The sequence below is a fragment of the Peromyscus maniculatus genome, chromosome 22 (assembly GCF_049852395.1).
Source record: "Peromyscus maniculatus bairdii isolate BWxNUB_F1_BW_parent chromosome 22, HU_Pman_BW_mat_3.1, whole genome shotgun sequence".
NCBI classification, from domain to species: domain Eukaryota; kingdom Metazoa; phylum Chordata; class Mammalia; order Rodentia; family Cricetidae; genus Peromyscus; species Peromyscus maniculatus.
This window is the reverse complement of record NC_134873.1, coordinates 6,759,109-6,771,955: the sequence shown is the minus strand read 5'-3', so window position 1 is coordinate 6,771,955 and position 12,847 is coordinate 6,759,109. Positions and strand designations below refer to the sequence as shown.

At 41.8% G+C, this 12,847-nt stretch overlaps 1 protein-coding gene across 2 annotated transcripts in view; it reads left to right on the top strand.

Moving 5' to 3' along the window:
• Nucleotides 1-11,787, top strand: part of LOC102915466 (uncharacterized) — a 43,276-nt gene extending 31,489 nt beyond the window's left edge. For both annotated transcript variants that reach the window (XM_076559029.1, XM_076559030.1), the window contains exons 2-4: nt 2,180-2,306; nt 2,510-2,570; nt 7,158-11,787. In XM_076559029.1, coding sequence (XP_076415144.1) covers nt 2,180-2,306; nt 2,510-2,570; nt 7,158-9,381 — 2,412 coding nt within the window. In that variant the 3' untranslated portion in view covers nt 9,382-11,787. The remainder of the gene's footprint in view (nt 1-2,179; nt 2,307-2,509; nt 2,571-7,157) is intronic.
• Nucleotides 11,788-12,847: the final 1,060 nt, after the last annotated feature.

Sequence of the window (12,847 nt, the reverse complement as noted above, 5' to 3'; positions counted from 1 at the left end):
GTGAGTGAGGGTCCACCGTCCCATGTGAGGAGAAGCTGCCGGAGCCTGTGTGGGGTGCCCCCCAGGGCTGTGTATATGCTGTCAGTGTGCGGTGTCTGGAGTGATTCCATTTGGTCCCCTGAGGTCTCTGCAACTCCCAGGCAGAAGCAGGACCTCTGAGTGATTTAGCGCTGGGGTTTGCACCTTCACAGAGCATGGGGGAGAGTGAGCCTTTGTGGGGAAATATCCTAGTCACCATGCAAGGCATGGTGATCATTTTCTTCATTTCTTTCAGTAAAAACTGTGGCAGGGAAGGCAGATTTGCTAACTTGCAGAGCCCTGATCACCCTAGTGTCTTTTAAAAGTTCTGCACTTGGCACTGAACCTTCAGGTGTCTGATCCGTCCGCAGTTAATTCTGTGCAGGGAGTAAAGTCTGTGTCATTAACGCATTTGCATGTGGATGCCAGGATGATTCATTTACCTGTGTCATTAAGGCCAGACTTACTATGATTCCTGGCTTCGTGTAGCAAAATTGACTCTATATTTATTATGTTTTATTTCTAAGATTGATTTCATGTTCTGTTGATCTCTTTATTCTTTCCCAGACAGTACAGTCTTTTTTTTCCTTTTTTCCCTGAGATAGGTTTCTCTGTGTAGCCCAGGCTGTCCTGGAACTCACTCTGTATTATCAGGCTGGCCTCAAACAACCAAGTGCTTCGTTTAAAGGTGTGTGCCGCCACCACCACTCAGTTCATTGCAGTCTTAATTGCAATTTCATTCAAAATTGGAAGTCAGATGGTGTCACAGTGTTTATGTACTATTGATTCAGTCGTGTGTTGATCAATTTTTCATTCATGATGACATTTTCTCATGTTATTTTTGTTTCTCATGCAATTTAGTTTGTAGCTTAAACTGTTAGAGTTTAATTGAACTTCTGCTGTATCTGTAGCTCCAGTTCTGCATTGTCATAATATAATAGTGACTTAATAAACACTTGGTTGCTTTCTACTCAAGGTTATTCCTGCTCCCTGTTAAGGAAGCCCATCGTCCATTAGGCACAGTTCCCAGTGGGGTCCACACATCTCCATGGTTAAATGTACACTGTTACACCCTTTCCTTAAAAAGAGTCTTTAATTAGGTTTGCATTTATGGAGGAGGAGATGGTCCCCGTGTCCTAGGCAGGTAAGCCCCATGCAGCTAGGGAACAGGGAAAGAATTCCATGACCCCAACCAGAGACAGCTGAATCCATCGACCAGTTTCACCAACTGATTGTAACAGTTGAAGCCAGTTGTTCTCATCCAGGTCTTTCACTCTCTCCTCAGTCCCCAAACACAAGATGTTGCTTGGCCCCATTTTCTCCCAATTGAGTCTGGTCTGGGCTGTGATCAGACAGATTTGTGACTCTCCATGTTTGCTGGACTGAAGTCTTTTGGGTTTAATATGTTAAAATCTTTAAATCAGTGGGAGTGTTGCTTGCTATTAATCCCAGCACTTGAGATGAAGAGGCAGGCATATCTGTGAGTCTGAGGCCTGCCTGGTCTACAGAGTGAGTTCCTAGGATAGCCAGGTCTGTTACATAGAGAAACCCTGTCTGGAAAAACAAAAACAAACAAAAAGAGTTGCCTTGGTCATAGTGCTTCACAGCAAGGGAAAAGTGAGTAAGACAGGTTATGTAGAGAAATTTTGAGTGAGGACTGAGTGCTTCTTGTTTTTTTTTTTTTTTTTCCCGTTAGAGACAGGGTCTCACTATGTACCTTTGGTTATCCTGGCAATTTCTCCATAAACCAGGCAGGCTTGGAAATCACAAATTTCACCTGTCTCTGCCTCCTGAGCGTTAGGATTAGAGTTGTGCACCACCCACCCTTATTGTCTATCCTTTCTTGAAGTTAATGATTTTGATAAAATTTTGTTGATGTATACTTAATAGTGTTACTCTGTTTGCATGTCTCTCTGTATATATTCCTAGGCATTTCTCCTGCTGTGCCGTAATCTATTCTGTGGACAGTGGAATGGAAGGCATCATTCTCTCTTGATGTTTCCTTTCAAAATGAGTTGGTGACTGCATGTGATATTTACTCACCCATGTCAGAGAATGTGTCAAGCACACAGAATTATGTAAATATATTCTCAGTGAAGTGTACATTTGCAATGCAGTCAGTCTCACCATTTCTATTATGTACATATATGGGATACTTTAGGATGCAGTGACCTATGAGGATGTGCATGTGAACTTCACTCATGAAGAGTGGGCTTTGCTGGATCCTTCCCAGAAGAGTCTCTACAAAGATGTGATGCTGGAAACCTACTGGAACCTCACTATTGTAGGTAAGAATGTGAGCTTTCTGTCAGTTTTTAACTTAAGGGAAGAAGCCTTTCTTGGAGATTGGTGATCTCCTATAATTTTGAATATTAAAGAAGAAAAATTTGGGTGAATATATCAGGCACTGTTCTAAGGTTCATGAAAGACAGTAATTTCAATTGTTCCTAATTTCCAGTAATATGTCACATTTTCTGGTGCTGTATTTTAGGGTACAAATGGGAAGACCACAATATTGAAGAACATTACCCAAATTCTACAAGACATAGCAGGTAATTTTCAAGTGTAAGCTGATATATGTATGTCTGTGATAAGTACTGGATTCCTGGTTGCTGGGTTCTGCCATCACTGATGCAATAAGTCAAATCAAACCAAATTAATAAGTTCAGATTTAATAAACAGAGCATAGCAAAGCAGAGCACTCCAGGGGCTCTCCAGAAGGCATGAGACAGAACTGGAGAACACCCATGGCAGCTCTATGGGCCAGGTCTTAAATAGCCAGTAGGCATGTGCATGGTCCCAGGCCTCTCTGGGGGGAGGAGCTGCCAAAGGTGGGCTTTCTGGAATGAGGCCCCCTCAGTTGGAGATTCTAAACATCCCAAATTTGGGGTATATGTGGGTGCAGGTTCAAGTCTGTGTACTTCCTGCTAGAATGGGACCATGTGGGTAGGGGGGAGTTGGGAGTCAGGTGACCCCATGCTCAGTAGGGGTATGGGTGGAGAAGCATTTGGATAGCTGCCATCCAGGAGACCTCATGCATCTGTTCTTGAGGAGGCAGAGAATGCGGGGTTGCTAGGAGAGAAAAGAATAGCTTTTTATCACTGGCCTTATGAACAGGGATAGCCATTGGTAATAGGAAGACGGCCAGAAAGAATGGAACTGAGAAGTGTCCTGGTTGTACAGAAGAATCAAGGGTGAATGAGTGAGGCATAAGGGCAGATATGCCCTTAATTGGGACATCTTGGAAAACAAGGTTTGAGTTGCTGGGTAGGTGCCAACTTGTACCTGTAGAGGTGGTACCAGCAGTGAAGTCCCAGGAGCTTGGGGAGATGGCATGCTAAATCTAGGGATGATGTATTCCAGGATTACTGGAGCCATAACAGCTGCTGTTTTTTGGAATGTTTAGAGAGTATCCATCCTGAAATTTGTCAATAAGAGTTAAGAGACATGGAGCCTTTTTATGTGCAGCCATGTGGGTGAAATCCACCTGTTAGTGTTTTCCATTTGGCATCCTTGTTTGGTGGTTGGCATTCTCAGAGCTGTTGCTTGAGCTGGTATATCTGTAGGGCCCCCTGTAGGTTTGGCCTTGGCCCAGGCAGGAGGAGTGAACCTGCAGACTATGCTCCAAAATTTGTGGTGTCAAAAATAGGCTTTGGAAACAGAAATTAATTTCCATTAAGTCAGACTTCTTTATAAAGTAGCAGAGCCCTTTTCCCATGAGCGTTCAGGTGTCTGTAAAACTACTGGAACAGATTTACATCTTGGTGTCATAGTACAAAGCTATGGCTTTGGGTTAAAAGGCATGAATATTTTTAAGTCTAAATTCACTGAAGAAAGGAGGTTGTATGAGTGAAGGAAGAGGGAGCTGAACATGCTTCCAGGGTTCTAGATCCTCTCTAATGCTAACCAAGCTCTAAAAGCTGGACCAGTAAAATTCACAGAAATTTAAGGAACCCTGTAAACTGTTTGTCATCAATTTTTTTTATCAGTTTGTCAGAGCTGCATTTATCAAACCTAAAACTTTGAACCTCTGAAGATATATTTGAAACCAGTTTATCTTGTACCAGGGAGTCTGTGAATGAGGCACACCTGTCTTTATTTTTACCAGGAAATGTACTAATGAGCTTCTAAGGTGCTTGTATCCTTGGGATTGAGGGTGCTGTTAATCTAGCAAATCTATTAGTACCCTAGTCATCAAACACCATGAGATCTGAGAAGGATAAGTAAATGAGCAGGAGTGAACCAGCTTTCCAGTTATCCAGGCAGTCCCAAGTCTCTCTATGGTCACTGGAGGACAAGTCCCAGAGGTAGCACTTGTTCAGAGGCCAAGCCCAGAGGATCTGACAGATTCTCTGTGGAGTAGAAATTTGGGGAGATCGGCCTACCTGTCTTGAGAGAGTGGGACAATTGTTCCCCCAATGCTCCATCTATTCATAGTCTGGACATAATCTCAGCAGCAGTTAAAGGTGTAAAGCAGCTTTTCATTGTGTGGCTGTCTTTGTTATATTTGAGGCATGCCTGCAGATGGAAGTTTTTCTGGGGCTATCCGTCCATCTTGGAGAATATACAGGATACTTTCAGGAGTTGGCATGTCTCTCCTAAAAAGCTTTTATATTAAATGCCATATTCCTAGATCTCAGAGTGTTTGAGAATGTGGGAACAAAATCTGTTAGGTATATCTAAATTAGACAAATGATGTTTAGGTTTAACTTTGAGGGCATCTGTTGGTTAAGTATAAACATACATTTTACCCAATTAGTTACAGCTTACCAATGTTAGTAAAAGCCAGAAGATTCAGTCTGTAATTTTTAGTGGTGATCCTAAGATATATCAGGTAAAACCAAGTTTTAATCTTGCAAACAATTTGTATTTTAATATCAATGATCAAAACGAGCATTGTTTTAAATCCTGTTTAATAAACCTTGTTTTTAGGACTGGACAGAAATTATCAAACAGAAATATATCCTAACACAAATTATATTGGAGTCCTAATGTCTCCTTGGTGGTGCCAGTCCAAGTGGTTACCCTTACTAAAGATGGTGGTGAAGTATTTCTTTAATTCAATCACATGGCAGCTGGTGATGTTCTTTAGAACAGTTTCCATCTGGAGTCACAAGCCTTACAGATTTTAAAATATACCCAATTAGCAAGACACATTCAGGACACGTAAACTCAGGCATTCAAAACTAGTCAGAAACACACATGTGTGGCCACACCATTCACACATTTCCACCCCACATAAAAAGTAAGCAGGATCATTAACAGAAACAATTTTTTTTAATGAGGCTCCTAGCAGTTTGGGCAGCCTGATACCTGGATCCCAGAGAAGGCACTGCAGAGGGAAACTGAAAAAGAGAGAAGCAGCACATGCTGCCCAGTTGAGTAAGTCAGAGCAGCAAGTTGAGAATTTTGGAAAAAGAAATTTTTAGGAGGGAAGAAGGTTTGGCAGGGTGTACTGAAGGAGAAAATGTTTAAGGGTGGAGTGGGCAGGCAGAATTTTAGGGGTGGGGAGTATGGGAACAGGGAACCCCCTGGGCTGCAGCGAGGTGGAGGCCGTGGTGTCGGTGGTGGCGGTGGTGGTGGAAGTTAGAGGTGGTGGTGGTGGTGGTGGTGGTGGTGGTGTGGTGTTGGCAGCATCTCTACTGGAGGGAGGAAAGAATGAGGGAGCAAACACTCAGACAACAGGCTGAGGACATTCATGCCATAGTTCAGGGTGTGAGAGCAGACAGGAACAAAGACAATGGATGTTTTATGGGGATAATCCCAGAGTGACCCGATCATAAAAGAGGAAGTAGTGAGTCAGGCAGACAGACAAACAGAACAGGGGAGTGAGAGGAATGGGAGCACTAGAATCACAGTGTGGCCAAACTGTACACTGGGAACCAGATGAAGAGTAACAGGGGAGAGAGAGGAATGGGAGCAATATTCTTGCAGCCCCAATTTGGAGGAGACAACCCCAGAGATTCTGGGGACAGAAATTGGACTCAGCAAGTACCCTTTCACAAGCCGTTTGCTGGGGATGTGGTTGTGAGGGCAGGTACACAAATTGCATCTGGGAGCTGTGTGTGGGGTGGACTCTGATGAAGTCTCTCTCACACAGGGGAATTCCAAGGGGAGCGACTATTGCTCTCTGAAACAGGCTGGAGTAGCCTGACACTGCAGTGGCTCAGCAGGCAGTCTGGAGGTTGGAAGAGGTCCTGGACCTCTAAGACATTTTGGTTTGGCAATGGGAGGCTTACTGAGCTGTTCATTCATTGTGGCAAAGGTGGAGTGGGGAGACGGAGTGAATGGCCATCCACAGCCACAACACATGGTTGTGGAAGGACTACTCACCCCGGCCAGTGCACCAAAGATAAGTATTGGATCTCTGGTTGGTGGGTTCCTCTGTCACCAATGCAATAAGCCAAATCAAACTGAATTAATAAACCCAGATTTAATAAACAGGGCAGCCCAAAGGAGAGCACTCCCAGTTGGCTCTCAGGAAAGCAGGAGTCAGGTCATGTGAGCACCCATGGCAGATGTATGGGATGTGTCTTAAATAGTTGGTAGGCACGATCCAGACATCTCTGGGGGAAGAGCCATGGATTTCGGGCTTTCTACAATGAGGCTGCCTGAGCAGGAGATTTCAAACAGTTTGAAAAAATGTTAATGGGCCCTGAACTTTTAATGAGAAGCAACTGTGTGAATTGGCACAACTTTATGATGATTATTAAATTGTCACAACACCATTCACTCCAGTGTCACGTAGCTGATCACTGTTTGCAAAGCACTCCTTTAAGGACAAGACAAGAAAACAAAGACATAGTAGATGTCACAGTTTCAATCATAGCCATGTGAGAGGCATGCTGTAGAACTGTCCATCCAATTACCATCATGCCTCCCCATTATCATATCATTGATGAGGGCATTAGTGTATGGACAAGACCTTTTATAAGCAAAGCTTTGGTATTAAAGCTAGTGTTGCTCAGGTACTTATATTGCGTGATTTAGCATAGTTTAGTGAGAGGAGCACTTGATGACAGACCAGGAGGTTGTCTTGGTGTAGAAACATGAATCTCTATACCACATCTGTATGACACACAAAACATTTGACTATGTGAATGCAATGTGAAAACCTTTTGTTTGTTATCTTCCTTTAGCAGGCATGTTATCTGTCACTCTGGATACTATCCATGTGAGCATAAGGGACATGGAAAGAAGCATTGTACTTCTGTCTCTCTCAGAACAACTGGAAGATATGTGGTAGTCCCCACTATGAGAAGACATGATGCTGGTGATACAGGTTTACACTTAATTGGTTTTCCAACTTCAGTGAGAATTCATCAAGAAACTCTCATCGGAGACAAACTTTATGAGTATCAGGAATATGGAAATTCATCTCTGTCTACTGGTTCACTGTGCACATGTAGTGTGGCTCACAGTAAAACAAAATGTTGTGAATGCAATCAGTGTTCTCTGATTTCTTCAAGTTCTCTTCAAAGATGTGAAAAAGCTCATGTGGGAAGAGAAAATAATAAATGTGAGTCATCTGCTATAGGCTTTAGGCTTGACAGGCATCGTCAAACACACCACAGAACCAATAACAAAGAGGCTCTCTATGAATGTAATCAACATGCTAAAGCCTTTAGATCTGATTACTTCTTTGAAGTATACCAAAGATGTCATTTGAAAGGAAAACCCTATGAGTATAATCAAAGTTATAAAGCCATTGCATGTGACAGTCTTCAGCATCAAGTACATAGAAATCAAACTCGAGAGAAATGTTATGAATGCCATCAGTGTAGTAAAGCCTTTGTACAGATGAGTGATCTTCAGAGACATGAAAGAATTCATACTGGAGAGAAACCATATGAATATAATCAATGTGATAAAGCTTTTGCAGAGTCAAGAAATCTTCACAGTCATGAAAGATTTCATACAAGAGAGAAACTCTATGAGTGTAATCAATATGGTAAAGCCTTTACACAAATGAGTAATCTTCAAAGTCATGAAAGAATTCATCCTGGAGAGAAACCCTATGAGTGTAATCAATGTGGTAAAGCCTTTGCACGAAAGAGCAATCTGCACAGTCATGAAAGAATTCATACTGGAGAAAAACCATATGAATGTGATCAATGTGGTAAAGCCTTTTCACGAAAGAATTGTCTTCAAAGTCATGAAAGAATTCATACTGGAGAGAAACCCCATGAATGCAATCAATGTGGTAAAGCCTTTGCAATGAAGAGTTATCTTCTCAACCATGAAAGAATTCATTCTGGAGAGAAACCTTATGTATGTAATCAGTGTGGTAAAGCCTTTGGAGTGAAGAGTAGTCTTCAAATTCATGAAAGAATTCATACTGGAGAGAAACCCTATGAATGTAATCAATGTGGTAAAGCCTTTGCACTGAAGAGTAGTTGTCAAATTCATGAAAGAAGTCATACTGGAGAGAAACCCTATGAATGTAATCAATGTGGTAAAGCCTTTGGAGTGAAGAGTAGTCTTCAAATTCATGAAAGAATTCATACTGGAGAGAAACCTTATGAATGTAATCAATGTGGTAAAGCCTTTGCACTGAAGAGTAGTCTTCAAATGCATGAAAGAATTCATACTGGAGAGAAACCCTATGAATGTAATCAATGTGGCAAAGCCTTTGCAAAAAAGAGTTATCTTCTCAACCATGAAAGAATTCATACTAGAGACAAACCCTATGAATGTAATCAATGTGGTAAAGCCTTTGCAACAAAAAGTTATCTTCTCCTCCATGAAAGCATCCATACTGGAGAGAAACCCCATGAATGTATTCACTGTGGTAAAGCCTTTGCAATGAAGAGTTATCTTCTCAGCCATCAAAGAATTCATACTGGAGAGAAACCATATGAATGTAATCAATGTGGTAAAGTCTTTGCACACAAGAGTAGTCTTCAAATTCATGAACGAATTCATACTGGAGACAAACCCTATGAGTGTAATCAATGTGGTAAAGCCTTTGCAACAAAAAGTTATCTTCTCACCCATGAAGGCATCCATACTGGAGAGAAACCCCATGAATGTATTCAATGTGGTAAAGCCTTTGCAATGAAGAGTTATCTTCTCAGCCATCAAAGAATTCATACTGGAGAGAAACCGTATGAATGTAATCAATGTGGTAATGCATTTACACGGAAGAGTAGTCTTCAAAATCATGAAAGAAGTCATACTGGAGAGAAACCCTATGAATGTAATCAATTTGGTAAAGCCTTTGCAAAAAAGAGTTATCTTCTCACCCATGAAAGAATTCATACTGGAGAGAAACCATATAAATGTGACCAATGTAGTAAAGCCTTTGCACAGAAGATTAGTCTTCAAAGTCATGAAAGAATTCATACTGGAGAGACCGTATGAATGTAATCAATGTAGTAAAGCCTTTGTAGAGAAGAGTAGCCTTCTAAGTCATGAAAGAATTCATACTGGGGAGAAACCCTATTAATGTGACCAATGTGGTAAAGCATTTGCAAAGAAGAGTAATCTTCACAGTCATGAAAATATTCATACTGGACAGTACCACATGGTAATTTCAGATGTGAGCTGATGTGAGCTGCCATGTGGGTGTTGGAAACTGAGTTTTGTGTTCTACAAGAGGTACTTGCTGGAGTCCAGTGTCATAAGAGTTCATGTACCAAAGAAGAGATGAGGTATCAGTAGAGGAAGGAGACTGCCATGATGTGAGCATGAAGCACTGTGGCTGATGATTTATTGAAAACAACTACACAGTTTATGCTCTGTAACTGAATCTTAGTTTAGACTCAAGCAGGTTAAAAACAGACTTAATGATTCCAGGATAAAGGCAGCCATCATCCTCATACAGCATTTTTCCTAGGGCAAGAAGTGATAAATTCAGCAAGTATCTTAATGCCTTGTGGATGTGAGCCCATTGTTTCCTTTCATAGTTGCTTTCATCCTTGCAACTAGGTGTATCCAGTTAGTATACATTGGGGCTTCTTGTGTGGGAGTAGGCATAGTAATCACATTTTGTGTTTGCATGTTGGTTGGGATTTTTTCCAAGAATTTTGTTTAAAGAGACTGCATTGCCTATGTATATGTTCCCATCCTCCAGTGTTGCCAACAAAATAAATTTCGCACATTAAAAGGCATAAGGAAACTCCATAACTATAGTGAGAATTATTAAAATTGAAATAAAAATGATGCTGGAGAATTAAGATCGGCAATGTGGAGATGCTGGAACTTTGTCAAACAGCAATGGTCACTGTGCAGTCCATGCCAAGTGCTAAACTGCTAAATAATTTCTCATCCCTTTTTATTTGTTTTAAGATTCATTTTATTTTTGTTATCTTTGTGAGTCCACATGAATAGTATAGTTTGAAATCAGATGTCAGCCTGTGTGACCAAGTTCTTCCTTTCTACCACTTCTGCTCTGAGGACCAGACCAGGTCCATCAGTCATGGTTACAAGCACTGTTACTTGCTGAGCCATGCCATGATGAACACTGAGCACTGATATTTTTTTCTTAATTGTTGATTTTTTTTGAAAATAGGCTGATGAAGTTCAGGCTGACCTTAAACTTCAGACATTTCTGCTTCCACCTCAAGTTACTGGAATGACAGGTTTTACTACCATGCCCTGTTTATGCAGAGGTCTTGCATGTGCTGACCAAGTATTCTATTCAATGATCACCATCTGATATGAAAACATTGATGTAGCTGAGTGTTTCATATAGAGGTCTACACTGAGAACCTGCGTCAAAACCAAACCAAAACTGCAAACACCAACTTTTGTTAAAATAAACTGTGTGTATGTGTTTTGAGATAGGTGTCTATCTCAGTTGTCTAGACTGGCCTAGACCTCACACGTTAGCCCTTGAACCTTGCCCCTTGGCTTGGCTTCCTCAGTACCTGGAGAACAATGCTGGACTAGAGTGAGCAAGCCAGAGCACAGAGTGGACTAACTGTGTGTTTGGGGCATCACAGGTGGTAGCCAGAGGTGCATGATGAAAGCAGAATATTTCTGGGGTTGGATTATATTCCAGAACCTTGCTGGAAATGAAATGCCAGCATTTCAGCATGGAAGCATGAGAAAAGGCCCAGATTTCAATCCTCTTTGGGGTCGACATATCCTGAGAGTCGCATGTAAGCTAGGGCCACAAATGCAGTGTGAGGCATTGCTTATGAAGAGAGAGATATACACTGCTGAGTCCATGGTCATGGCTTAGTTGCATCTTCATTGGCCTCATTAGAGGGTGAATGAGCATGCCAGGGCCAGAGCTGAGCCCAGTAGTCCCTGGACAAGGACAAGGAGAAAGATGCAAAAGAGGCTTCTGTCTTGCTCGCTCGTAGAGCACACTGGACTGAGATTACACAAAACTGAAAAACTTCCCAGGTGGCAAAGTATTGCGAAATCCTTCCAATTCTCACATGGGAAACTGAAACAGAAGGAAGACAGTCGTGGCCAGACCAATTCTGGGTATGGTTTCAACTGGTTATTGTAACTATATTAACAAGTGTGATGCACTTATGTCTGTCTGAATAACAGACATAAGGAGGTGAAGTCACTCAACAGAGGTGAAAGACAATAAATGGACCATTAGCAGGATTTGAACCCATGTATCCCATGTGTACTCATAAAATTTTTATGTCTGCATGTATTCATTAATGTGGGGTGAGGGCATGCATGTGTGGGAATCAGAGGACAACTTACCTGAATCCATTTTCTCCTTCAACCATGTGGTTCCCAGGGATGGTTCTCAGATATAAAACATGTATGGCCACAAGTATCATTACCACCACAACCATGTCTCAAGCCCTCAGTTGTATCATTTTGTGTGTGTTCTTTGTGTGAATGTGCATGTGTGGAGGTCACAGGTCAAGTTTCGTCATTTCATAAATTGATATTATACTCCAATTGACTTTATGGGTTATGGGGCATGGCAAGGCATCTCCAGACTCTAGAATTCCCCAAGATGTGCCAATGGAGACTCTAAGGACAGGGAAGGAATTGTGGTTTTCTATCTAGAGCCAAATAGATAAAGTATTTGCTGACCTGAAGTTCAGACAATGGACAGTGCCTGGTTTATTTGTGCTGTGTATACACAGGGCCTTGAGTCATTAAAAGATAATCTGTGTTTTTGATTGTGGTAACAAATCACATCCCCATCAATTAATGGCTTTATTGTCCATATATTGCTTTATTTTCCTGTTTGTCATTCTGGCCCTATATATTCCACCCCTTTTGTACTTTGTTTTATCTGAGATCAAGTTCAAATCCCTAAAAGCTGAATATTCCCCCCCACCCCCCCTACCCCCCGAAGAGGCCACTCTGGATGCCAAGATTTGATGAATATCAAAACATGATCTGGAATCCCTCCAAGGGTAACAAAATAATTGTTTGAATTTTTTCCATTCCAAACATTTAAATGAGAAACATTTTCAGCACCTGGGGTATTCAAACACAGGTTCTGAGTTGGGTCAGCTTCTGTCCTGAATCTGGTACCCAGTACCAAGCTTTAGCGAAGAGGTCCCTGGTTGCATCCTGGCTCAAAATGGCCACTCATGAAACCCCAGACCCCTCCAGATTACAGGACTTGCCAAAGAAGCCTTTGTGCTAAAGGAGGCTTTGAAGGTGCAGCAGGTTATCCTGGCTATTGGAGGAGGAGGCAAAAGAGGCCAAATGACAGACTTGCTGCAGAGAATCTATTTAGTATAGGCTCTGTGGATCACGGTCAGGTAATGGAACATAGAGAAAACTCTCTGAACAAAGAGGGATAGCTTGCTGGATCCAGCTTGGGCCAGGTGCCTCAGGGACATGTTCCTACTTCAGCCATCTATGACCACTGAAGTTTGGATTTTGATTTAAG